The 27,717-nt window shown below is 42.4% G+C and overlaps 2 protein-coding genes across 2 annotated transcripts in view; both read left to right on the forward strand.

Annotated features, from left to right (window-relative positions):
- The window catches only part of TRIM33 (tripartite motif containing 33), a 32,541-nt gene extending 18,705 nt beyond the window's left edge, over positions 1-13,836 (forward strand). Inside the window, exons 9-20 of the mRNA XM_068419255.1 lie at positions 304-548; positions 795-959; positions 1,803-2,003; positions 4,024-4,156; positions 5,135-5,198; positions 5,501-5,660; positions 6,752-7,098; positions 7,565-7,688; positions 8,748-8,822; positions 9,432-9,584; positions 11,361-11,411; positions 11,494-13,836. Coding sequence (XP_068275356.1) covers positions 304-548; positions 795-959; positions 1,803-2,003; positions 4,024-4,156; positions 5,135-5,198; positions 5,501-5,660; positions 6,752-7,098; positions 7,565-7,688; positions 8,748-8,822; positions 9,432-9,584; positions 11,361-11,411; positions 11,494-11,706 — 1,931 coding nt within the window. The 3' untranslated portion in view covers positions 11,707-13,836. The remainder of the gene's footprint in view (positions 1-303; positions 549-794; positions 960-1,802; positions 2,004-4,023; positions 4,157-5,134; positions 5,199-5,500; positions 5,661-6,751; positions 7,099-7,564; positions 7,689-8,747; positions 8,823-9,431; positions 9,585-11,360; positions 11,412-11,493) is intronic.
- Positions 13,837-21,728: 7,892 nt separating this feature from the next.
- Positions 21,729-27,717, forward strand: part of SYT6 (synaptotagmin 6) — a 29,118-nt gene continuing 23,129 nt past the window's right edge. The window contains exon 1 of the mRNA XM_068419343.1: positions 21,729-21,882. Within this exon, the coding sequence (XP_068275444.1) occupies positions 21,729-21,882 (154 nt within the window). The remainder of the gene's footprint in view (positions 21,883-27,717) is intronic.

The following is a 27,717-nucleotide window of genomic DNA, read 5'->3' on the forward strand; positions in this document are numbered from 1 at the left end:
TGACATAACCCGTCCAGTCCTGATTACCCACCTTATCTGCTCTGTTCTTTCTATTGTCAAAGCTTTCTCCACAGGTTTTAGTTTCATGTTTTTAGTTTTGCAATTTCTTCTTCTTGTAGTCTAAGTTTTCTTTTTGCTTCTCTCCTGTGTGGTTATGGAGTCTTAAAAAGAAAATTTCAAACTTAAATTGCTGTTATTGCCCCTGAGGAAACTGAATTAGAAATGTCTGAATATTCTGCATTTATCAACCTTGGGATGATGGAGATTTAACTGTTTACTCGTTCTTTTTTTTGTTTTGTTAAGGTAACCTTGTCATTGAAAATAAACCAACTCCTAGTTACACTCCTAATGTCGTGGTTGGACAAGCTCCTGCAGGAACAAACAATGTGAACAAAACTCCAGGACAAATCAATCTAGCGCAGCTTCGACTTCAGCATATGCAGCAGCAAGTGTATGCACAAAAGCATCAGCAGCTGCAGCAGATGAGGATGGGACAGCCAGCTGGGTCAGTTCCCAGGCAGACGAGTCCACAAGTCTTACAGCAGCAGGTAAGTATCTTGTAAGTTCTTATTTCACCTTTTACCACAACACCGAGACTTAAAATTGCCCTATCAAATATAAACTTACAAAGCAGTTTATAAACGTGAAAGTCTTTTGAAATTTGACATACTTTAAATATGACAGCTAATGGCTTTCCTTGATGTTGTGTAACTGGTAAACCTACTACTGTGGAAAGAGATTGGCTTTTTTCATGTTAAAAGCAAAAATTTTAAAAAAACCAAAAACCCTTACAGCCTCCCAGGTTGATCAGCATGCAGACCATGCAGAGGGGTAACATGAACTGTGGGGCTTTCCAAGCACATCAGATGAGAATGGCTCAGAATGCTGCTCGTATACCAGGAATACCGCGCCACAATGGACCACAATACTCCATGATGCAACCTCACCTTCAAAGACAAGTATATCCTGTGTACACGCTTCATTTGTGCCATTGTGCCAGACTTTCATTACAATAGATACCTCCAGCTGTAAATGTGTTTATCTGTAATTCTTACAGCTCACAGCTACACACATTTATATGCTTTTTCATGTTGCATACTGTACTGTGATGTTTTTGCTGAACATAAGAAAATTCAAATTAAGAATGAAAATGAATTCTGATGTTTGTATTGCATTTTAGTTCTGGGAAGCAAAACATTTCAATTTTTCACTTTTCAGTGACATTTAGCTTTTGGGTTTCTTAGAGAATAGTCAGGAATAGTGAAGTTCAAAGTGATGTAGGTGGGGGTTTTTAGTGAAACCAAATTCTAAAGTGTTTTTAAATTCAAACCTGAAGCATGATGCAGAGCTCTGCATACCATTAAGAATAAAAATTCTTGAAATTAATGTTAATATAACTGGAAAACCAAAAATGATTTCGTAATACTTGAAACAGTTACTATTTTCTTTTAAAAAAAAAAGTTTGTAGAAGATGAACATATGGACTCTAAAGTTGTCTTTGGAGGAAGTAAATGCTTTAAGAAAATATAACTAGATATGAAAATAATTTGGTGGAAGATGTGCTGTATATTTAACTATCTAGCCACGTAAAGTGTTTTTTTTTCTTTCCAAGTAAATAAGAATAGCAGTTGCTTTGCATTCAGTGCTGTCAGGCTACGTTGATAGAAATGTGAGTTTGTATGTTCTTCCCTCCCGCAATTTTTTGTTGAGGACTATCCTATAGTGCACACGTTGCAATTTTACAGGCAGTGGCTGTCTGATTTGTCTGTAATGCAGTCATGGTCTCTTCTCTTTTCCTGCAGCACTCTAACCCTGGGCACGCAGGGCCCTTTCCAGTTGTTTCTGTGCACAACACCACTATTAATCCAACTAGTCCTACTACAGCAACAATGGCGAGTGCAAACCGTGGTCCAACAAGTCCGTCCGTTACAGCAATCGAACTCATTCCTTCTGTAACAAACCCAGAGAATTTACCTTCCCTGCCGGATATCCCACCCATCCAGGTCAGTGGAGAAGATCAGACACTTATGCTGTGGGTGAAGTAATGATCTGCTTTCCTTTATCTTTTTTATTTGGATACCGGTACGTGTCTGTGGAATGGTATAGTGCGTTATCATTTAAAGTTGAAGAATTAAAATCTGCAGCCCTTGACCTGAGCATGTCAGTATTTTAACTGTGTAAGGCTGACCTGCTTCACCTGTGTTAACCTTTAGCTTAATCAGTATTTAATGGCTGTTCTATAGTAAAATTGATACTTCGATTAGTTAATCCCAAGTACTGTGTTCACTTCTTTTCTTCCACAGGACAATCATATGGGAAGATATCACTAGAATAGTTGGATAGTTATGTTATGTCAAATGCCCTGAATGGTGATTTATTCAGAGTTAAAGTTGCCTGGCACTTCTCTGATGTTCCCAAACATAACAATCAAATGCAGGAAGTACAGGGAAAAGGTGTCCCACTGCCCTGCTTTTTTCTCTCCTTGCATTTCCTCTGTACCCCCTGTAATCATTTCCTTGTATGCAAGAGGCCAGCATTTATTAGCATTGAATCGTGGAAGATGCTGCAGAGCACTTAAGCTGGCATCGTGTTAAGTCTTGAGCTGTGGTGGTGGTGGTGTCTACCTGGAAATTCTTGCTTGCTGGGTGTGACTGTTGCTGCTTCTGTAGTTTTCACTTCATCTGCACACGGTTGGTACTTGCTGACTTTGGCACTGCAGGTTGTGCCCTATATTCTTTGCCCAGAGAGACAGCAGGTAGTACTGCACACAGGCTGAGGGAGATTTTGATGAAGTCAAGCTCATTTGGAGAGGTCCGAAGCATAATTTAATGTATGAACGGAGGCAAAGAAAGTAAAAGTAATGTTTTCTGCGGTGGAGACTGCAGGAGGAGTGTTCGTGAGGCCAGGGAGGGGAGGATGATGGCTTTGTCTTTACATTGAAATGTCTGTATAAAGATGGGAGATTCAGTCATGGTACAGGAAAGAGTCACCTTGGAAACAAAACCTAAATTTCATCCGCGCGGATGGTGTGCTGTAACACTAATAGCAACATTTTAACTCTTAATCTATAGAGACTCATGTTCAAGGGTTGTACGTTTGGTTTCCTCATGAGGTTGCAGGTAATTTGCTAACGTAAGAACAGTGGGAAAATAAGGATCGTATCTGAATGCTGAAGCTTTTTTTTGTCATTAGAACAAAACACAAGTATAACTGGTTATGACTGCTTCAGCTGTAAGTGTCTAAAGTTCATGATACACCAAATTAGAAATAGTTGTTAGTGGGATAGTCTAAAACATAAACATGCAACTTCTAGGTGCGCTGAAGCCACAGAATTCTGTTAAGATGCTCTTTTTTATACCTGTTCATGTAATAGCTGTTATGGATTTTAGTTGATGAACGAGTTGGATAGGATGCTGTTAGTCTTTCAAGTTGCTTGCACAGTCATAAAAACCTGCTCTGAATACAATGTGTTTCAAACATTATTTGCAGTTAAGCTGTCCTGCAGTTGGTAGCTTTAAGCAGTGAAAGTGATAGGGTACCCATTTCCTTGTTTTTAATAGATACTAAAATCTGTGTAAAAAGTGAGTGGGAGGGAGGGACATTTCACATGCTGAGGAAAAACAAGTTCATGGTTTCCACTAATCTTATTTGTGGAATAACTCTTGCAACATTAGTAATCTGGTAGTTCATGTGACTACAACCATTTGTATGACTAACGCACTGAACATCTGGGAACCAAAAAGCTTGGAATGACCTGGAGTAAGTGCAGCCTGTGACCGTACTGGAAGGACTCAGATATTTAGGAGCTTTTGAAAAATCTTACTTTAGGTTTCTGACTGTAGGTTTCTGTTTTGAAAGACTGATCTCTGTATGAAGCTGATAAAAATGTTTGCTGATGTCCTGAATCCTTGAAGGGATAGTGAACAATTCTGGTGAAGATACTGATCACAGTTTAAAGATGTGGCACTATAAAGAAACTTTAATTAGGCCTCTCTGATTCAGACTTTTGTTTTTGCTTCTTAGCTTGAGGATGCTGGTTCAAGTAATTTAGATAACCTTCTAAGTCGATACATTACAGGCAGCCACCTACCCCCACAGCCTACAAGTACTATGAATCCCTCCCCAGGACCTTCGGCTCTATCTCCAGGGTCATCAGGTAAATGCAATGGGTGTTTCTAGTGGTTCTAGCAAGTGATGGGTGTTTCTGGTATTTAAGTTGAAAATAATTACCTACCATTTCCTGCCAAAAGAGAAGTGATACTTTGTTTAAAATTTATTTTGCTCAGAAATAAATTCTTCTGGAAATTTAAATATTTACCTTCCTCAGAAATATCTTTATAGTAACAAACTGCCAGCACATGAATGCAGCATTCCAAATACATGCATACACTATATTTTTGTCCTATGTTACCACAATCCTTTTTTCTTTTTTTGTGCATCGGAGGATGTAGTTCAGTTATTGACCCCAAATGATGACTGTCTAGACCATTCTGAGATTTGGGAAGTAAGTTTATAGAATAGCTTAGTCACAGAAATACTTAGACCCGACAATCATTTGAGCAAGGTCATTCTAAGTATAGCCAATTGATGATAAAGCTTTCATTATGCGTGTGAACAAATTAAGTCACCAATACCTAATGTTGAGTTATTTAAACATTGAAAATGTCCATTTCTGTTAGTAAGAAGCTGATTTCAGTCATTTGGTGTGTGTTTCTCTTAGTCTTCTTTCTGCAAGATTATTGTAAGATTCTGTGAATGAATGATTGCAGCAGTGGAACTTGCTATGTTTCTCAAAAACCTGCATGCAAAACAATACAGGGTCTGCTTTTCTTGACTTTATTGGTGGATTTCAGTGGATAAAATTTGAGGACTTAATGGGCTGAGGGCTATAGCACTGTTTGGATTAGGTGAAACAATTATTGGGACTCTTAACAACAGTTTTGTTATCTGTGGTTTTGTATTTAATGTGGTATGCTAGACCTTGTTCTGATCAAACAACTGAGAGGGCAGCTGACTCATGTGAATTATTAAATTAGGATATTCTAGCAGCAGTTCTGGTGTTACTCAACACTAGTCATTTATTTTATTGCAGAATGTAAATTTGTACCAAGTGAATTTCTATGCTTCTTTGCAGGTTTATCTAACTCCCACACTCCTGTGAGGCCACCTAGTACCTCCAGCACAGGTAGCAGAGGAAGGTGAGTATGTTACATTAACAGTCCCAGGCTGAAAAATCAGATATGAAGAATTCAAAAAATGAATTGGCAGCGGGTCAATAGGGCTTTGAGATAACTGTGACCCAGTAATGGAAGAGTGCTTACGTGAAGATGTTTGGTTTTTTGGGTTTTTTTTCTTCACTATGATTCTCTGCTGTCTTGTAAACTTGAGCTATCTTGTAAATGTTCTGACATGCTTTGCCTTTGAAATAGTTCAGGAAATGGTCACTTAAATTTCTTTTGCTCTGAGTTTTCCTCTTATTTATGTGCTGGTATTTTTCTAGCTGTGGCTCCTCCGGCAGAACTGCTGAGAAAACTAGCATTAACTTCAAGTCTGACCAAGTGAAAGTCAAGCAAGAGCCAGGGACAGAGGAAGAGATATGCAGTTTCTCAGGAACAGTAAAACAGGAAAAAACAGAGGATGGCAGAAGGAGTGCTTGCATGGTAAAGTTAGTTTGTGCAACATTATGTTACAGTTTTCCTAGCAGCACGTTTAAGAATTTGGAAATAATAAAGCAATTTTAAGCCTCATATTCTGTTCAACAGCCCTGAAAATTGAGAGGTATTTTGCTCCCTGGCAATACGTCTGAACTTTAAGTGTGGGCCAGCTCGAGTGGTGAGCTGTCCATTCTTGTAGTACTGCTAAGACTGCTAGTAACTGGGGGTTTGTAACATAGGTACCAATAAGCTGGCAATAGGACTTGGACAGTAGCTTGCTGACTTACGTTGAACAAATAAACGTTAAATGATGGCAGAGGTTTCCCTTACTGAATTGGACAGGACTTGACCTAGTGATGTAGATGCAAAACACACCCAGTCCTTGTCAGTTTTATATGTTATGATAAGTAGTTGCGCATTGAAAGTAGTCCAGTAGAAAACAGAACTTAATCTCAGTTTGGTCCATGTTGAGAACTTTATTACATCCTTTAATACTATGCTCTGTCAGACACAGGATAGTCTGTACTGTAAATTTTATCTTTAGCTATTAAAATGAAATACACCCAGCAGTGTAGTGTGTTAGCTGCTTTTAATCCCTAACTAATAAAAGCTGTAAGTAACCAACTGGTAGTAGTTCCTAAACATCCATGTGTATGTAATTACATTGAGAAATTTTCCAATCAGTCAAAAGTTCTTATGCCAGAGCATAAACAAAACATTTATGCAAGTGAATATTTTTCAATGTTTCCCAGCTATGCTTGATTTAATAGGATTGTGTACTGGGAGCAGGGTGGTGAATTTGAGGATTTTTCCTAATGACAGTGAAGGTATATTTTTAACAATTTATCAGTGTGTTTGGCTTGAAAGTTTGTTGTGTTATATATCAGTAGAAATGAGTCTGTCCTTGAAAGGATAGGCTTGTGAAAAAGTAGTTTTCAATACTGTATGCAACTCAGATCTTCATAATAATTTGCCACTTATTTTGGGAAATGCATATAGTACCTTTAAATGGTGGATGGCTTTTGACTTCCAACAGATGAAGAAAGATGCCTTTTTAAAATTGACTCTCTGATTTTCATGTGCTACTTTTATTTCAGCTTAGCAGTCCTGAGAGCAGCTTGACACCGCCACTATCCACTAACTTGCATCTGGAAAGTGAATTAGAAGCATTAGGAAGTCTTGAAAATCATGTAAAAGATGAACCAGCAGATTTAAGTGAAAGTTGCAAACAGTCTGGACATAGCCTCATAAATGGAAAATCCCCAGTGCGGAGTCTAATGCACCGATCAGCTAGAATTGGAGGAGAAGGCAATAACAAAGATGATGATCCAAATGAAGACTGGTGTGCTGTATGCCAAAATGGAGGGGATCTATTATGTTGTGAAAAGTGCCCAAAGGTTTTTCACCTGACTTGTCACGTACCAACACTCCTCAGCTTTCCAAGGTACCAGAAACAGCGTAATGGTTCCTGAGAACAGCTCTGTGGTCTCATTCGTATGGTAGATTTCAACACGGTACCGAAACTGGTGTTTCATCCTCAGTCAGTAAAAAAACCTGACATTTCAAAGGCCTGCCTGAATTGTTTTGCATGTAACTGGTCAATGTTTATCTGATAAACATATGGTCTCTTGGAGTGTGATTCTGTTATGTAAAGTTCATTTTAAAGTCATGGTGAGAAAGGTGTTGTGAAGTATTGGAACATACTTGGGAGACAAATATGAGCGCAGGAAAAATGGCCTCGACTGGCAGAATTACCTTGAGCGTTAAGAGTTGTGCCTTATCTTTGGATATCCAAGTCTTTACTACAGTACAATGTGAATTTGTAAGAGCTAATGAAAAAATCTTTGTAGTCATCATTGATGAGACTTTGTCCCTGGATATCTGGAATAATCATGTTTATTTCTGTTTAGTGGAGAGTGGATATGTACATTCTGCAGAGATCTGAGCAAACCAGAAGTAGAATATGATTGTGACAATTCACAACACAGCAAGAAAGGGAAGACAGCACAAGGCCTGAGTCCTGTGGACCAAAGGGTATGTCTCGAATCTGTTTCCTAGAAAAAAGTGCTTTCTCACATTAGTTATCCCCATACTGTTTCTTGAAGATGTTTTTGCTGTGGCTGCAGCAAGTTAACTATAGTTGTGGCTTTTGAAAAAAAAAAAACAAAAACCCCAAACCAAAAAAAAACCCCCCAAAAAACCAAAACCAAAATGCATAATGAGATTTTTCTTGCTGTGACCACATATTCAGGCGTTGGTGACTACGTGAGTGTGCTCCGTTACATTGGGACTGTTATCATCTAGTAGCTAAAACTTGCATGTAAACACATATTCCATATTTAAATGCATCCTTTAACATGCATTAATCTCTTCAGTGTTCTTAATTAGAAGTTCTTTGCATTTAACATTAACTATTTTTATGAAGGTTATATCAATGTATGTTTGGTGTGTTAAGTTCATGCTCTGAGAGGTACTAGAAGTATTTAGGTGCACTCTTGTGGAACGTGTAATGACCTTGACAATCAGAATTATTTTTAGCTTTGCCAATCAGCCTGTGCATGAGGTGTTAGAGTATTATCAAATTTCTCCAAAGGAATTACAAGCAAAGGAATGAAAAATATGTCACCAGGGAATTTCATAGAAACACTCTGGCTTTGGTTTCAAATTGTTTAATTTTGTCCTGTGGGGAAAAGAATAAAAGTCTGCAACTCAGTCCTTTCCTGTTACATGCAGTTATGTTTGGACAAAAGTGGTTGTAGTTTGTCTTTTTCTTTTTTTTTTTTTTTTTTTTTAAATTTGACTGTGTATTAGCATGCCTCTTTGTGTTTAACTTCAGCCCTAGGCTCTTGTTTAGGAAGAAGAAAGCAAAAAGAGAGTATATTTCTGCTATGTGAACAGTAAGGAGGTGTTCTACCCTCTCAACGATGCCCTCCTAAGAACTTCACATTTTATAATTAAGCTTGTGGGGATTGCATTTAAATTTTCTAGTACTAAGCTGCTAAAGTACAAACCTATTTAAAATAGGGGAATATGAACTTCTGGGCTGAGGATAAATTAAGGATATTAATATGAAGCTGTTTATTTCTTTGTAAGAAATGTGAACGTCTCCTACTTTACCTGTATTGTCATGAGCTGAGCATTGAATTTCAAGAGCCAGTTCCAGCCTCGGTGAGTCTCCTGAAAAATAGTTTGTGATTTATTTTTACCATAACATTTCTAAAAGTCTAGAGTTAAGTTCAGGAAGGAACTGACTGCTTTTACTTGAAGCATGTCCCCGTGATCAGTCTAAAAGTTCTGGTGGTCATCCAGAATTTCATGATTCTGAGAGAGACAGAAGCTGATTCTGTAGCTTCTCCATGCAGAGGCTCTATGCCAAGTCTCAAACCCAGATATTTAAAAGTACTTTCAATTAGCAGTTGTTGAGTTGGAAGAGGATGCCTTGGGATACCCACAAAATTCAAAATGCTTTAGGAGAGCTTGTTTTGGTGGGTTTGTTTTTTTGACAGTCTTTTAAATGAAAGGAGGAAAGAAACTGCTTTGACTCTTCTGTTTTCAGCTGTAAAAGAAGTAACTATAATAAAAAGCATTGCTGTGCTATGATAGACACTGAAGGTTAGAAAGAACTTCTTAAACAGTTTGAGGAAAGGAAATTGTTCTCACTGAACATGCATGTAGTGCATGATGGGATTAGCTGATTGATATTTTCATATGTGAAGAAACTCAACTGCTTCTGTGAACTATGTAGTCATTGTAGTGATAAATCACTGTTTTTTGCAGATACCAAACTACTATAAAATTATAAAGAAACCAATGGATTTATCTACAGTGAAAAAGAAACTGCAAAAGAAGCATTCCCAACACTACCAGACTCCTGAGGATTTTGTGGCAGATGTCCGATTGATCTTCAAGAACTGTGAAAGGTTTAATGAAGTATGTTAACTTCCAATCTGTATACGTTTTTTGTAGAGTAAGATTTATTTCAACATGGTTGTGCAGCTTCTCCAGCTCGCTTCAAGTCCTAACTTCTGCTTATGGAGCAGATGCTGCATCAGATGCTTAAAAAAACAAACAAAACAAATGCAATTACAGAACTACCTCTTGGTTTTAGCTAAATGGGAAGATCAGGCTTTAACAGAGGGAACCTTTAAAGTGCAGTCAGTGGTATGGATATAAGACTGAGGAGCAGGGTGACCTTGTTACTGTACATCAAATAGATTGTAGAAGTGCTTAGGAACTTAAAACCATCTCGAGCTATACAGATAATTGTCCTTATACTTATGAAACACGGTAGACCTCTATTGAGGAAACTTCCTCTACTGAGGCAAAGTGCCTTTCTGAAGAATATTCTGCTGGTTCTAGTACCTCGTGCAGGCTGAATCCAGAAAAGCATTGTGTTTGTTATGGCTAGTATTAAGCTTAGTGCATTAGCTCATGGGCAGTCGGGCTCTCACAAAAATCAGTTTTCAGTAGGTAACTTTTGTGTGAAGTCATATTTTTGATGGATGTGGAAAGCTGACTAATTTTGCAGTGAACCCATCTGATAATGAAACATTTACCCCTTATATGTAAAATGTGACTTGGGGAGATAAATTACCTAAGTGTTATTACTAGGTGGAGCAATGGAACAAATATTCTGAATATAAAAAAAAATTGTGGTATTGTGCTGGAACAGAGTAGGAGGTGAGATAAGAGGGTATCCTTATTTCTGAGATGCCTTAAAGCAAGGATGACAGAAAGCCCTGGGGAGAAGGCACCGCAGGGAGTGGCTTTCTTCTGACCTTAGAAATGCATAAAACAGCCAGTATTTTTCTGTAAAATGTAATCTGTGCTTTGCAGTGTTTGAGCTGCATTTCTGGCTCTGTGAAGAAGTGAATTGAAGGAAGTACACAAACCTACAATTAAAATCTCAACTGTTTCACAAGTATACTAGTAAGAACCAAGGTTAATGATGTAATGCTGTAAATGCTCACAAGCATTTGGGACTTTGACACTCCCAACTCCCTTATGTCTCTGTATTAGGTGGAGGTTAATGAGCACTGTGGAAGAAGTTGCAATTATATGAACTTCTCAATCAAGGGAATTAATGAAGCATCTACTGTAGAGGAAAACATGCTGCAGCTCTTAGGGACGAGAGTAAAACCAGGGAGCAAGGACTGATGGATGTGTTTGGTGTTTTTTTTTTGTTGTGTGTTTTTTTTTTTTTAAAAAAAGGTGTTTCAGGCTTGTCTCACTGTTTGAAATGCTGGCTCATGGCAAAAGATGCATCATTGACCTATTATAATAGCACCATGTCTAGTGCCTCTAAGCCATATGCTTTTAAAAAATAGAAACCAAAGTGGGGAAGACCCCCAAGAAAGTAGTCTCATTGAGCACTTCTCTCTAGTGAGACTTTTCCACAGTAATGTGTCCAGGCAACTAAAATTTATAATGAAGAAAGCAGTCATAAGTAGAGCGCAGTTTTGAAAATGAGTGGGAGACACTTATTTGTACGAAAGTTGTGTGTTTTGTTGAAGGTTTATTTCCCTCATGTCACCCTCCTAAGACTGTTTTAAACCTGCTTCCGCTAAGTTTGAGAACTAAAGAGGTGTAGTCCATAACAAACTGTTTTGTTGTTATGGCTGACTTTAGTCATCCAAATCCTATGCAATCTCATAACTTTAGAAAGGATTATAATTACATTTTTTTTGACTCTGGTATCCTTTTTAGATGATGAAAGTTGTTCAAGTTTATGCAGAAACACAAGAGATTAATTTGAAGGTAAGCGTTTCAGACCATGCACACTTGGTGAAGGGATGTGCATTTCCAACAGGTGAATGTTCCTGTCTTCTTTTGTTTGCAGGCTGATTCAGAAGTAGCGCAGGCAGGGAAGGCAGTTGCATTATACTTTGAAGATAAACTTACAGAGATCTACCCAGACAGGACCTTCCAGCCTTTGCCTGAATTTGAGCAGGAAGAGGATGATGGTGAAATAACTGAGGACTCCGATGAAGATTTTATACAGCCACGTAGAAAACGCCTAAAATTAGATGAGAGACCAGTGCATATAAAGTAATCTAATGATATGGACCTAAAATTTATTGTAAAAACTGTTATTTAAGTGTTCCTGGAATATTATCATGCCTGCAGTGGCCATCTTGAAGAAGCTGATAGCTTTTTAAACAGTATTAGATTACAAAAAACACTTGTACAGAAAAGCATTCTCATCAAAAGGGGAAAAAAAAACTGTATTGTAAATTTTTGGTGGTGTGTTTTCTTTTTTTTTTTTTTCCTTGATTATTTACTATATTCTTTCTTTTCCTGATGGAGGGTACACACTCGTCCTGGTCTCACAGATAGAGGTGGATGAATGTTGAAGAGAAGCAAATTTGATAGGAGATGTTCCATCTCAGTACAGAGAAGACTTTAGTAAAATGTTCTGCAGGACTGGACCAATACAGTTACTGTATCTTCCATTCATGCTGGACTGCAGTGTTAACTGTAGGCAATGTTCCCGAAATCCCCTCTTTGTGTGAACTTAAGTGCGTGTTGGTCATTGCTTTTATCATCTCATTTAAGCGATGTTGTGAGTAACTGATCTTCTGTGTTGATCCACTTATCTAAATTTGACTTTAATTTTATGTACAGCAAAAGGAAAAAAAATCATTAAACTGTTCTGAATTGGCAAGTGCAGGAGTGAGTTCTTGACAGATGAAAGAATAAACTGGTTGCAACAATCTCTTCAGTAGGGCTAGGCATATTTACTATGAATCCTGTACACAGAACATTTTAATGGCGTTCACGGCAGAAGTCTTAGCGTTGTGTCATTTGTCCCTGATCCCCCTAATGAGGCAGAATGTTATCTCCAGTATTCATTGTCTAATTTTCTGTACTTAGAATATAGACTGAAGAGGTAATAACCAGTTGGGGTGTTTTTCCAGTCTTCCTAAATATCAGTTTCTAATAGACCACTCGGCAAACAATAACCTATTTACCAAATGTGTAAAATTTCCTGTATTCACTTTGTCTTATTTGTAAATAGTGAATTGAGATTTCTTGCAGATCAGCAACATTTGCTGAACTGTTTTTAAGCTAATATGTATTCTTATTAATTGTTCCTATCAAGAAAAGATTTGTAATATATGCTATTTCTAACATTGCATTCGTTTTGAGGTTCTGTCTTATTTTTATTAGAGTACTACTCAGAACTTTCTTCAGAAGCAGCTTATGAGCGAAATGTCTAGAAAGATTGGAATAAACCTGTTGAGGTTGGGTTACTTGTCCATCCATTGAACAAAGCACTTGCACAGACCAGGATTTGGCTTTGAGTGGTTTCTGGTCAAATATCGAAAACAGAACAATTTCCCTGTTCCCCTAAACTCTGTGGCAGGCACCTCTGCAGTGCCTTCCCATTGCACACTGCCTTCATTCCAGCATTTCTCTTTAGAAGTGAGATCATGACAAAGTAATTATAGTTTGAACAGTTGTATCCTTCTTTACTGACAGAAATCAGTGCTAGAAATAATAAATGTAATTTCTGACCTTCATGTAGATCTTGTTAAAGTAAGATGAAGAATTCATGTAATCTGATGAGGTCAAGTTGACAGACTATAAATTTGCCATAAGATTTTTTGTGAATACATCAATTCTATGGTAAATCACTGGCGTTTTGGTATACTCAGCATGAGCAATTCCTGTGACATTATATATGCTTTACCATAATGGTAAAGAGAAATATTTTAGCACAGTGTATCAAATTGAGATATGCTCTCAGCAATTTTTATGCAAATCACTTAAGATTTGATTTCTTTTTATAAGAACGAAGTATATGTACGTTGTGACTGTGCCTCTCGTACAATAAGGGGACTGAAGGTATTTGTAACTTCAAGCTCACTTCTTTAGATTTCACAAATGTTACGCTTAAAACTCAAACTGGGTGGTTTTTTTTCGTTTCTCAGATATTAACATAGTGGCAGTTAAAATTTATTTTTTACCAGTTTGTATGTGAAAGGAAAAGTAATTCTACTTAAACATATTAAATTGACAAATAGCAGAAACTTTCCCTGTAGAAAGGATGACGTTTGTGAATAGGACACTAATAGTAACGAGGGATCATTTAATGGCTCTGTGTATTGCCTATTTATGCATTTCTAGTTTCTCAGCTTCATTTTGCAAAGGAATATTATTAAAATGATCATGAAAATAAGATTTTGTGAATTCTTTTCAATTGGGGTTACTATTTTTATGGCGCTTAAGCACTCTAGGTTCTGTGCCTTCAGGCCTTAACTTCTTACCTGTTCACTTTGTAAGGCACCAGTCATGGATTCGGGTGCTGCAGATACCCACTGCCTGAGCTGGAGCGTAGGACGAGCGTGATGGCATCCTGGACTGGGCCAGAGGGGGGGAAGGACCACGCCACGAAGCTGTGGTTCAGGGGTAGCACGTGCTCCCTGGCTGCTGCGAGAACAGTACTGTCTGTTTTCCATCCAGACGCCAGAGCAGATGTCTAAATGTTTGAGACAGCCTCTCTCATGGGTTCGCTCCCTACGACAAGGCAGAAAAACTGTCAGACTTTGTAGGCTGGTGACTTAGGCTGTATTCCCCTACTTCACCTGCAAACCAGAAGTGATGCTAAGCTTTGACCTTGAACAGAGTTTCAAGCTCAACTCTTGCACATAATCCACTGAATGTCTAGAATTGATCCTTCCGTTCAGCTCATCGGTGCTCAGCAGCAGTATGTGGAATTATGACTTGTGTGCAAGAAATCTTAGCGTTTTTTTTGTACATAAAAGAAACAAACCAACATTCTCTGCACACCCCCCTTCATTTTGGAACTCCCAACACAACAGTGCAATGACTGTTTTGAAATTAGCTAAGTTCTATTCAAAAAATATTTGAAAGGATGGATATGCTCTGCCAATACCTTTCCTGATCCTGTAGCATGTAAATGTTCATCACAGACCTGGTAAGGGTTTGCTCAGTCAAACCAACTTTTTGGTGCCACACTGTAATTAATGGGGTTTGTATTAACAGGCCGCTGTGTTACTCTGAGCATCTTCTCCGTGCCAGATGATGTGTGTGTGTGTAATATGTGCAAGTGACTGTGTTTTACCCTGGGAACTAGAGCAGAGCTTGCATCAACAAAGCTTCTAGCAGATAAAAGATGTGGTGGGTGCACTCTGCGTGGCAGCTCCTTTGCCTGCGTGATTGCGGTGTTCCAACACGATAGCAAGAAGATAGTCTGGCGCTCGATGTAACTATATGCTCTCACTGAAGACACTAGTAAAAAAGACCATTCCTGTCTCAATTTTTGTTGTAAATGACCCTGAATTTTAAGTTAATCCAAAGAAGTAAAAGGTAACTTTCTTTTGAAATAAGAGTGAAAAGTGTACAGTATGCTACTTGTGGGCTTCTCAATTACCTCAGCAGGTATCCTGCCATGTAATTACTAGTGATTAGTGATAACGTAACCAGCTGAATAGGTTCAGGTCTTAATTATTTAACTGTGCCCTGGAATGAAGTGGCCTATAGTACAATAAGGCAGAGTTACTATCCAAAAAAAGGATGTTCCCCAAACTTACAAAAATAGCAATGCTCTGTTAAATGTAGAGAGGTTGTTTTTTGTGTGTGGAATGTCACCATTGCTGTTACTTACGACGTTTGACTGTGTCAGCACACTTAACACTGGGTCATTGAGATGTTTTATAAACATTTCTGCAAGCCACTGGAACAGAAGTCCTTAAAATTAGCCCAAGTTTATCATTCTGTTGTATAATGTAGTTTATTGGCTAACTTCTAAAAGTTTAGGTAATGGCAACAGTATTTTGAAGCTGTGTATGACATACTGGAAGTTGGCTTTTTCTTGATTTTCTTACTCTTTTCCTTGGAAAAAGCAATAAAACTGCTTTGTCTGTTGCCTATTAGCATGACAGGAATCCTTTCCTTTGGATAGTGATTTTTATAGGGAAGTTTGTATGCATATCATGAAGTCTAGCTTTTAAAAACAAAGTGTGCAGGAATTATTGACAATATAGTGTGGCATTTTATTTTAAAAATTGGGGAAAGTTACATATTTTTTTAAAAAATATGTGTTTGAGCAAATAATGGAGGTACTTTTTTAAAAAAAATTTATATGCCACAGTTTACATAGACATATTTCAGATTGAACATACGCATTGTATCTTCAATGATATGGCGATTTATTTTCACAAAGTGCATGTATAGTAACTCTTCCATCTAGTTCCTGTGTTTGCTTATGGGGATCCTACTTTATATGCTTTCTAATGTATCTGAATTGAATTAGTTTTCAAAAATTGCAGTTAATTTGGGTATCTTTATTATAAGTGAACTATTCAATGTATGAAATGCAGTTTTGGCCTTTTCTATTGAGTGATCTGACAGCTCGAGGCTGCTTTCTTTAGAATTTATTGAATTTCTACAAGGAGAGGTACTAAAATATTTTATAAGTTTGACTTGTTGCAGCATTCACTCTAGAGTGTGGGCTACATATAAAAAAAGAAGTGCATGTCTGATCATGGCCTGCGAATGGGGGTATTGGGTTCAGAACACCATGACACATGTATATAAGCCTATAAAGATTTGTGCGCTTGAAAGCCTGTTTTACATGTAAATGTACTCATGGAAGGGTTAAATTCATGGCATTCTTTGATTCTTTGATTATTTCTTGCTTCTAGTAATTGGACTGGTTCTTTTTTGCACATGGTAAACTTTGCTCATCTTTTAATATGATTCTTCAAAAAAGTGCTGTTTCTGTGGTATTGTATTACCTGAATAATCATATTTAACTTTTTTTAAACAAGGTTACTGTTTCTAATTGTTCTATTCCTGTGTTTTTTGCTGGTGTGTAATAAAAAAAAAGTTTTTCTTTACATGGTTATTTAATACATTAGCTGTCTGTAAATATTTCTTGTTAAGTGCTCTGGAATGTGCTGTAGAAGTTGTATTAGATCAGTTTCAAGCATTGTTTGAAAACCGTTTTGTTTCGGTTATTTCTATTAAATTAGAAAAATGACTCTTTCAATTTGAGTTTCTTTTTTGTACTCTGCGTTAGGTCATTAGATACTAGTTCACGTCTGGTGAAAGACTTTTCTGATGCTTGCAGTGGAAGCACCTTGGTGAAATGGTAACTGCAGCAGTTAAAGTGTGACCCCCTGAGGCTGCGTAATCCGCAGCAGTCAGTAGTTCCAAGAGAAAATACTGACGTCAAAACTCGATGCAAAGTTTGGGTTGGAGATGCTGTGATTTCACCACTCTGCACTTACTTGTCCATGAAATGGGAAGCAGTCCATGAAAAACTGGAGCAGTCCGTAAAAGTGAGCAGTCTCATGACTTACCATATCGGAACCAAAGGCAGAATTGAGCTTACCTGTCTTGGGATATGGCCCAGTTCAAGTACAGCTGTGCAATTTGAAGTAGGAACTAGTCTGGTTTGTTTTAACAGGAGTCTGATTAAATGATTGCAGGTCCTTCCAGGCATCGATATCAATTGTACGCTCGCTGACCATGCAGACCTGCAAGAAGGAAGTCAAGTGAGCATGCACATAAGCCAAAATTATCTCTGAATAATTTTCCTGCAAGCAATGAGATCTCTGCTTTCATGAACTGTAAGTCATGCATCATTCTGCTAAGAATTTGTAAATTAACTGTTCGTTCTTTAAAATCCCTTCTATGGAATGTGTCACCAGATGGTGCTCTTAGCTGCCTCTGTGCTGGTATCGACGGGTGAGCAAGTAGTTTTGGGAAGAAATCCTCAGCCAAGGCTGGCGTTGATGTCTGCAGTGAGAGGCTCCTGCTGAGGACCTGCGCGGTGGTGTGCCAAGGTCTGTGCGCGTGGCGGTATGCCCCACGGTCACCGTTCGTGGTGATGTGGAATGTGGTAACCTGGGGATGTCACTCTCACTCGTTTCTCTCTCCATTTCAGCCTTCACAGGGCGCTGTGCCTGCTGCCTGGGCGTGCGCGCGGAGCTGGAGGCGATGCCGTCACGTTGCGCGGGGCAAGTTGGCAACGTGTGCGCTGGGCACAGCTGGCAGCAGCAGGAGCCACCCCCTGCCACGGGGAGACCGAACTGGGGGCTGGGGAGGAGGCGTGTGAGAACGGTCTCCGCTGCCACCTCGTCTGCCCTCTCCTCTCTGCGACTGTGAGGCGAGCGGGGCTCAGGGAAGCTTTCAGCAAGCGGGAGCTGCCACAATGGTATCAGCTTTGTTCCCCTGTCTCTGGCGAGTGCCTTGAGCGCTGCTGGTGCCAACCACAAAGAACAGCGGCTTTTTGTTTGAATCAGGCACGTGGCACAGGCTCTGGGTGCTCCCTGCGCTCTGAAACCTGTCCAGGAAGGAGATGCTCCTCAGTTATTTTTTTGTTGCCAAAAGTTGTGTCTCAGGGTCCTTCTCATGAGCAGAGCAAGTGACCGAGCTGGTAACCGCTGCTGCCACCGTGGGCTTGCGGTGTGCTCCCAGGTGAGGCAAGGTCTGAGCATCACCTGTGGGCAGGAGCCCTGCGTCTGATGCTGTCTCTTGGGCTTGTGTGTTCTCGGTGCTGAGCAAAGCGTTGAGACCAGGTGAGATCTGAGCCTGCCATTGATCCTAGCCCTGGATTTTTGTGCCGAATTTGGGCCCTGTGGCAGATGCTGGGTATGTTCAACCTACTTTGAGCTTGGGCACAGCTGTACTGGGAGAACGGGGGTTAATAATGACCATAGCGTGGACTGGATTTTCACTGTTGTCATCTCTTTTCCTGCTGCCCTGCATCTAATGGAAAGGAAGGGCTGAATGAGTGAAGGACCAGTATTTAATGCTGGAAAGACAGGCAGGGCCAAAGTTGGTAATCCAGAGGCATTTCAGTTAATCAAAGAGCTCTCAGGTTTGTTTTCACATGTTAACTTTCTCCTGAAATAAAAACACTACAGCATTTTCTCTCAGAGGCACAATTGTGCACCGTTGTTTTTGTTTTCTCTGTTATAGAAATACTGCTATTTTTATTACTTGTATTTCCACTGGGAGGAATAAAAATAACTAGAATATGGCAAATACTTTGTAATACACTGAGGGGGGGAAAAACAGCTTATAACTCCTTATTTTCCATTACAGATATCAACTTAGCTTGTTTCTTCCTGAAGGTTGAGATTAAATGTATTCTGCTTTGCTTTTCTGTTTCCATGAAAACAATTGTGGTTTAAAGCCTGTGCTAATCCAAGGAGGGCTGGGCTTGCAACCTCCTGCGCTCTCTGCCAGGTGTTATTGCCTACAGAGCAGGAGAAAGGTGGTTGCAGGACAGGAGCTCGCAGCAGGTACTGCTTACCCCTCGCTGTCGCGGCTGTTTTGCTGTGCAGGTTCATCACACACTGGTGCAAAAAAAAGCCTAGTTTTGTGTTCTGCAGAAATATTTGTTGAGAGTATTGACGCTAATACCAGGGTCCTCTGTTATTGTTACCCAGCAAGCCTGGAATCCTCTGATGTATAAATGAAGGTGAATAATTGACCCAAGGTGACTTTAGATTTAAAAGTAAAAAGTTCTTGGTATTGCCTTTGAAATAAAATTAGCTTTTTTCCAAATAATTTAATTTTGTTATTGATTTCTGTGTTACAAGGTCTCAATTGGACATTAACCTTTTTCTAAGGGTTTGGTTGGGGTTTTTTTTTTTGTCTGTTGAAATCTCTTTAAGCTAAATTAAAATTTCAGATGCAATACTTGACTGATGTATTCCAGGAATTCCTCTCCTGGTGCCAGTTTTGGTGGCTCAGGCAGAAACAGGTGCTGTGCTGGGGAGACGTGGTGATGGTATCACTAGCCAGGGGCCCACTTGCATCCCCTTGGGTCTCGCTGTGCTTTGGTTTTGGGAGTCTGGCCACCGGTGCCATGGAAGGAGGAGCAGAGAAGAGGTGCTGCTCCCTCACCGGGTCCTGGCCAGTTCCTGTCTCGCACGGCAGCGCCCACGGCAGCGGCAGCGCTGGCAGGCGCGGGCCGATTGCTCTTATGAGCCGCTATCAGAGATGCCTGTGCGCGTTCTGGGGCTGGCCACGTGTAATTTATGGATTTCAGTGGTGCAGGGGGTGAAACTGTCCCACTTAGAGAAACCTTGGGAGCTGGGATGAGTGTTGATGTACTTCATCCTTGCTTCTTACTGTCGTTAGTGCAGATTTTGGAGAGGGCTCCCAGGCCTGGGATTCTTTGTTGCTTGTGAACTCAGCGTAGGAGTTATCTCTAAATCCCGATGTACATGACCTCCATGGAGCTACCAGGACATGGAGCTATAAGGACATGGCGTGTGCAAACCACAGCAACTTGCTCTGCTGCTTTGTGGACGGGGGCTGTCACAGTGACAGATGTAAACTTGATCACTCCTTGGGGATAAGTAGGTGGGTGGTTTTAGTGAGTTTGTCATACAAATGTAATGCAAACCATACCTGAGCTTGAGCCTCTGGCAAATTACTGGTTTAGCTTCCAGCCTCGCGAAGTCTGGACTCTACTCAGCAAACATCGACCTTTGCAAGTCTCGGCGCAGTGAGGAAGCAGCTGCCGGCGTCGGTGTTTGCTTGCGGGCGGCGGGCGCTTTCAGAAACACTCCCCGCTCTGCAGGTGTGCCGCAGGCTGTTGGCAGCAGCAGGTTGCACAGCACTGACCGGGAGGTGGTAGTGTCTAATTGAAAGTGTCTTTCTGTGACCAGGGGAAAGATATTGCTGTCTTAATAAAAGATTTCACTCGTGTTGTCAAGGCAACAGAAGTTTTTGGAAGGAGAAGTGCTGAGAAGGTAAGTTGCTCTCGCCATACAGAGATTGCCACGTGGGATAAAGCAGTGGCAGGCGCCAGCGCTCAGCTCGCCATGGTGGGGTGTCCAAAGGACCTCGGTCTGGGCGAGGGGCAGGAGGGCTGCAGTGACCCCGAGGGTCCTGTTGGCGACGCACAGGGACGTCGGAGCCGTGCCCTTGGCCGTGTGTCAGCCCGGGAATTCGGGTACGGCGCTTTGGGGGGGGGGTTTGCTGCCTTGCAGGCAGCTGGGCTGGGGGGCTGCTGGGGGACCGGGGCTCCAGGAGAACCTGGTGCTGCTCCGAGCGCTTGCGTAGTGCTGGGACTCACGCGGTGCGATAGCTCAAAGTGCTTCAGCAAGTAATTAACGGGCAAAATAAACACCGTGTCATGACTGTAGAGATACTCTGTTGGGATGTGGGGCTGAGGGACCTGTGTAGCTCCAGCCCTGGCTCTCCAGCACGCTCATTATATTTGTATTAGCTTCTCTGCTCCAGAAGCTGCATGAAATCATTCTGCTGTACATAATTTTAATTGCCTGTTATACAATTGCTTCTTTTCCCATGCCTGTCAAATATATTCTCTCTCCAAAAGTGTAGCTCTGTCGTGTGGCATGACCTGTCTGCTAAATTACAATAGGAATAAAAAAATACTGCAGAAAAAAAAAAAAAAAAAAAAAACTAATTATGAAATAGAATGGCATTCTCAATCTCTGTTGCCATCTGCAGCCTGTTGTGTTAGGACTGGTACAAACAAATCAATAAAACCTGCTGCTTTTCTTATGTTGCCTTTGGCAGTTGTAAGTAGTTTGTGCAGTGTTCATGGGAGCACACTTGGTTCTCTGCTCTGATGATGTGTTGTCCTCAGCCAGAAGATTTCAGCATTCACTTTTTTTGCAGAATTGCTGGGATTTGAACCTCTGCACCTGGAGAATGGAGAAGGGGCAGCAATGAAAGGGTTAAAAAGCATTATCTGGGCTACAGCTTTAACAGCCTCGTATGGAGGGCACGAAATTGAATTTGGTAGGAGGTTCTTTGTCTGGAACACGCCTTGGCAGTAAACAGAGATGTGATCTCAGAGGCACTGAGGCGTCAGGAGCCCTGGCAGGGCTGCAGTCAGCCGTGGGTTCCAGAGAGGGGCCGGAGCGTCCCCGCTCGAGTGCTGGGGGTTTGTGGAGCTGGAGCATTGCCTGGCACGGGGCGTCCCTCAGGGTGCTGCCATGCCAGAGGGTGGCACGCGGGTGAATCTGGTTGTGTGATTAAAAATAAACAAGCCCTCTTCTCCTAGTTGGACTTTCCTAGACAGCAGAGGGGACAGCGGAGGATGCGGTGTGGGAGATGAGCGGTACCAAGGATGACGGCCGTTGTCAGAGGGCAGTTCGCATTGTCACCGAGCTGTGCCGGAAGAAAAGCCTGCCTAGCTTGGACCTGGACACTTGCAGGGAATTCCTCCTGCTGCCTTCCGACCAGAGCCTGATTATCTCCGAGCCAGGTACAGTGCTCTGGTCCCGCGTGCTCGAGCAGTGCTTGTGACAAGAGCCGGAGGAAGGCAGGAGAGCTCTCGTGAGGGGAGCAGAAGGTTTGCAAGTGTTAGACTCAGGGTGTTGGTCTCGGCACACGTCGCTGTGCGGTTACTTTCCTTTACACATGTGAAGTTTTGGGTGCAAGTGCCACCTCACCTGTTGATGCGAAATGGTGTGGGCTGATGGGAACAGCTGCACAGAGGAGACAGGCAGGGTGTTACGGGGATGTGCTGGTGAGGAGGTGGTTAATGAGATAAAGGTTAAAAACATAGACCCCTGTGCTGTATAAAGCACAAAAGCAGTAAAAAGCCTATTTAAGTAACTGACATGACTGGAACTCACTGCTGTTATCTCAGTTTGAGAAAAGGAAGGACTCGCGTGGATCTTTGTTCACCAGTAAGGGATCTTAATGTACATTCCAGTATTTGTTTCACTTCCCCTAAGAACTGACAGAAGTTGTTCTCTGTTAGCTTGCAGAGCTAGGGAGGCACACTGGCGTGTCAGCGGGGAAGCAAGAGCCAGCGTGCTGCTCTAAGAGCAAAGGGGCATTTCTTCATGGCAAAGCGGTTGATTTTCTGCTCAGAGCCTCTTGTTCCAGAGCTGGTGTCTTCTGCTGTAACTTCAGAAGACATTGGCAGGGGGAGCTTATAACCCAGGCTTGCATGCTGAGGAGCAAAGCCAAAACCCTGTGCTTTTTAACATTATTGATAACATGCTCTCAGTTGTTTGTGTATTAGAACATTTGCATAGAGTGCTGCTTTCAAGGATTCTGTGGATAATGATCGACCAACCCAGCCTGGTTTCACAGCAAAGTTTTCAGAAACTTTTCTTCTGTCCTTCGGAGGACCCCTGTGCAGAGCCCAGGTGCAACACCGCAGCCCGTCAGTCCCTGGCCAAGGCTTTCTCTGTCATCTTGCTTCGGTTCCTCCTGCCCCTCTCTGCCAGTGTCTCGCACCAGGATGCAGCTGGCGCCAGGGCACGCTGGCAGCTCGCTGGCTTTGCTGGGCTTCTGCCATCTATTTTCTTGCCAGTATGTCCAGCCTAACACCTTCATTTCTCATCCCACTCTGCTTGTAGCTTAATTATAATCTTAAAATGCTTTTGCTTTAAACCTGCTTCTTCTGAAGGCCTCTTACCACTGCTGGTATTGTCCTAATGCATTGCATCCAGTGCAGCTATTTTCTCTATTGCAAATAACTTATTGCGTTGCTTCACAATTTTTTACCTTGGTACCAAAATTAACGTTTTCCTGACTCTGTGCAGCAGAAATACCTCTACTGCTCTTGTTCTGTCTGCCCTGATATGACAGATAGTTGCCTGGCATTTATTTGTGCAGCCTGTTCAGGACCTCATTTTTCAGGCCACGATCACATCATCATATGCCTTTAACATCTCAGTTTTTCTGCTCTGATCTCTGGTGTAAGTGTCAGCCTCTACCCCAGTGCCCTGGGCAAGTCACGCTGGCCGGACTGGCTGCGCCGGGTGCGTTAGCAGCTGTTACTGGTGTGTCTGCTCTGCACGACTGGGCCCATTTCTATGTCTAGACAGCGCTGAGGACACCGTTTGGGCCCAACGGGTACTAATATTTCGCAAATGCCTGGATGTGAAACTGCTCCAGCAAGGGAAACAAATCTGTTTGCATTAAGTGTTAATTAATATAATGGTATGGTGATAAGATACCTTTCCCATTGGGGTCTGGATGTTTAGTTATCTGTGTTTGCGCTTTGTGCATTTTACACTGAAGATTCATGTTAAGCAAATTTTCTGTCAGCTGTCTGGCGTCCTATGGTCAGATCTGGCGAGTCCTGCCTCATAAAAATATGCAAATAAAGAGTGAGGTTGTGCAAAGATGAGCAGTGGTACGGCTTTGATCAGGGCGCCGTATCAGGAGAGCCCGAGGAGCAGCGTGAGGGCCGGGTCCTGCCCGAGTGCACCCGTGTGGGACAGCACGGCCCTGGCAACCTGGATGCAGAGTTTGCTGGAGTAAAGCTGGCCCTATTTGTCATCATCACGTGAAGTCAGTGGCTTCTCTGTCGGTTTGTTACCTCCTGGATAAATCTGTTAGCTAACTGCTAAATCAGCTTGGCTTGTCAGGAGTCCCGATGAAGTCCATGTCGTTTGAGAGCAGGCAGATGAAAGCACCCTAAGGCTGCCAAAGCTGGGAGCCAGGGCTGCTTCTGCACAGCTCTGTTTGCCATTAGACCCTGAGAGCTGGTTCGTTTTTTTTTTTTTTTTTTCTGGTGTTTCATGTATTGATGGAGAGCAGTATCTTCTGGGGATGCTGCAGAGTTGCAAAGAAATTAGCCAGGTGCCACCAGCCTTCTTGAACCGCATCTGACTGTGGAAAAAAAACTGTGAATATAAAAGTATTACTGTGTAGTTTGTGTAAGAATATGTCAGAATATGGTTTTATGCAGTGATTATTTTTTTTAAACCATTTTGAACTGAATGTGGAAAGTGCTACTGTGTGTGAAGTAGATGCTCCTCTACTCTCTGTAGTTCAGGTTGTGTAATAGCTGATTCTCCTACTTAAAGTCAATACGAGAGATATAGCTGCAGTGTTTCTCCAGTGTGCCATACGTTATTGTACACCCAACAAAAGAGCATTGCAAGCTGCTGCTGGCAAGTAATCCAGCAGATAAGTATGTCAGAAAAATAAGGTATTTGGACGAGGAAGGTTTTGGTACGGATGCGTCAGTGGATGTGCGAGGGTGAGTGTTCGCCTGCAGCTTGGCCTGTGGCGGTGCCAGGAATAGAACTGATCTCTTGGCTCTGGGCCCTGAGATCGAGCAAGATGCAGCATCCTTTTGTTGTGCCTGTCTCAAATCCTCCCTGTAGCTCCCTCCATCTGATCGCTCTCTTCCCTGCCAGCCCTCAGCTGTTGTGCAGTGATGCTGTGACTAGTGCACAGGCATAAACTGTAGGCAGTGGAAACGCCTGAGATAGCGGGACAGCGTTTACCACCGCGGTGATGTGCCTTAAATAAATGGACACAACACGTCCCTGCCCTGGAGGTGCAGCGAGTGCTCCAGGATACGGCACTCTGAGAGAATGTGTGCACAAGCCCTACTGACGTGCCAAGTGCTCGGCTGATGGTGCCGGGAGCGCTGGGCACAGCGAGCCGCCCCCGTGTCACCCGGTCCCTCTGCCCATGGAGCAGCTTGTTGGAGAGCAACAGGCTCCAGGATCCTTGGGATCCCCGGGTGCCAAACCCTGTTCCCCAGGGCCCACTACGAGCTCCTGTGGTGGAGCGAGCGCTCCCCGACTGCTCCTGCACGGAGCTACTCCCAGGGTACAAAGCCCACGGTCCCTCCTGCGGGCAGCTGGGCTCCAGCCACCAGCGCCCCTGGGCACGGGCATCGCCTCGTGCCCTGCGCAGCTCTCGCCATCGAGTGCGCTGTGTGCCGGTGCGCAGGCAGGTTCTCGCTCGCTTTGGGCTGAGTTGCGTTACCGACCCACCCCCGGCGTTTGCTGAACCAGGTCCTGCTCCCGTGGGCGCGCGGTGCTGGGTCTGGCTGCGGGCAGAGGCTGCCAGCTGGTCGTGCCGAGCAGGGAATGGCGCAGAAGGTGGGAGCTTGACCCCACAGAGGGATTTAAAAACAAAGTGGTAATTCTGAAATGAATGTGCAGCGCTGGTGGGGTGTGACTGGCCCCTGGGGCTTGTGCTGCTGACTGACTTTAAAGGACGGTGCGTGGGTACAGGAGGGATTTACATCAAGATCAGAGCACATCCAGGAGCAACCCCCTGCGTTTGGTTTCTAGCTCCAGCACTACTGTGTCGCGACTTTCTTTAAATAACGTACGTTGGGTTTTTTTACCTCAGTGTCTCCATTTGTAAAAAGCTTCACTGCCCTGTGGTATAAGCCCAGGATACAAGGGATGACCTGCGGAGATGTTGCAGATTTACCCAGCAGGTCACTATAGGATTGTGCGCACAGCAGTCCCCGGTGGTCTAGGCACAGCACGTGTGCCCTCCTCAAACCCGTCCTTACGCACTGATCCACCTCAGCAAAGTGCTCCTGTGCTTTCCTAGTGCAGGGCATGAAAGCTGAAGTAAGGGGAAGCAAAAGGACAGCTGGGGAAAATGCAAAACCAGAAGAGCCGTTACGGTAATTTCTGTTCCCTGGCACGCTTTGTCAGCTGTCCTTCCGCGCTGCAATCCCGCAGTAATTCAGAGCACATTTAGTGTTTTGCCCTTTGTGTGAACTGTTCTTTTTAAACTTCATGATGCACGCAGTACATCTTGTGCAGCGCTGAACACCCTCCTGGCACTGCACAAATACTATTAAAATGTTAAACCCACAAGCACACAAGTGTTCTTGCTGCAGGCAGAAAAAGGGCTGAATTTTTGTGCAATGGTGTTTTTTTTCATTGCAGGAATGTTGATGTGGAAAGATCACTTATATATGGAGAAATTGCTTCTGGTGTATTTTTCTTGGAAAAAAAATTATCCCTTGATTGGATAGTTTGACTAACGGGAAATTGATGACATGTCCATTCACTGCTATGGGCTGCCTACAGCCTCTACCTATGGGCAAGTCCTGAATTTACTTACCAGCTGCAATAACACACTTTTCTGAATCATCGTTCAAGTGTATTTTAAGTAAATAGAACAGCAAACATGTTTAAAGCCACCCAAGCAAAGCTAATACTAATCACTGAAGCTTGTGTTTCCAGAGGCCAGGCATGTGAGGAGTAGCACCTTGGGGCAAAGATCTTTCTTATCACGGAGTAATGCACTTGCAAAATGGATCTTGCTTTTCTCTGCGAGCATCTGGTCCACCGGCAGGAAAAGAGCCAGCTAGAGCTCAAGTAAAACAGGTTTGTGCTCTGATCCTGAAGGTCTCAAGTTCAAACCTTGCTGCCATAGGAAGGTTTGTAAAACTATATTGAAATAAGGTTAAAACCAGCAGCATTAATCTAGGAAAAATGGATTATACAGCCTGCCTATGAACATGTGGCTCTGCTTGTGTATTGTGTGTGGATCTGTGACTACAGCTGCTTCTGGCTCTGCCCTGTCACGGTCCCGGTAAATAAAACGCACCTACGGAGCTGTGTGAGTGTGTGTTTAGGAGCTTTGTAAGTACCTCTCTGCATAGATGCAGGTTTGCATCTGCCTAAGTGCTGTTGGTTGCTTCATTCCTGAAGCAGAACAGGGAGGCTGATCATGTTTGTGGGTTTTTTGCGGACCTGGGAGCCTGTTCCAGTGCAGCTGCAGTAGCCTCATGCATAGTCAGGGATCAGCATCCACAACTCCATAGAAACAGGCAGCCAGACTGCTGCTGGTGTGGGCTGAGCGTGTGAGCAGGCTGAGGACAGCGACCAGGGGCTCAGCTGAAGAGCACGTACCGCTTCGGTAAGTCCACATTGCTCAAGTTACTTTGTTAATTTTTTTCCCCTTTTTTCATAATACGGAGCCTCTTTTCCTTAACAAACATTTTGCTTCAGCAGTTTCTGTCTTTGCTGTTGAAACGCTTTCTTCTGCTTTCAGTATTCTCCCTACGTTTCACTGAACCCAAGCATGTGCCTTAGCTAGTTCAAATCAGGGCATAGCCTGGCTCCGATCTTCCCCATCGTTTTGCGGGATGACTCTGAGAAGCTGGTATTTCTGTGTTTGCAGGTGTTTGCTGCTTGACAGCTTTGCTTTGCTGAAGTGGTACCTGTGCAATGTGCACAGCCTGCTGCGCTTACCGTGTATTCACTAGCAGTCACAGGGTCTCACGTGTGTGCCTTCATTGTTCAGAGATAAAGACAGAACCATAACTGGATCTCAGGTCTGAGACAATTTTTCATTTAATTATAGT

Source organism: Nyctibius grandis, chromosome 27 (assembly GCF_013368605.1).
Source record: "Nyctibius grandis isolate bNycGra1 chromosome 27, bNycGra1.pri, whole genome shotgun sequence".
Lineage (NCBI taxonomy): Eukaryota > Metazoa > Chordata > Aves > Nyctibiiformes > Nyctibiidae > Nyctibius > Nyctibius grandis.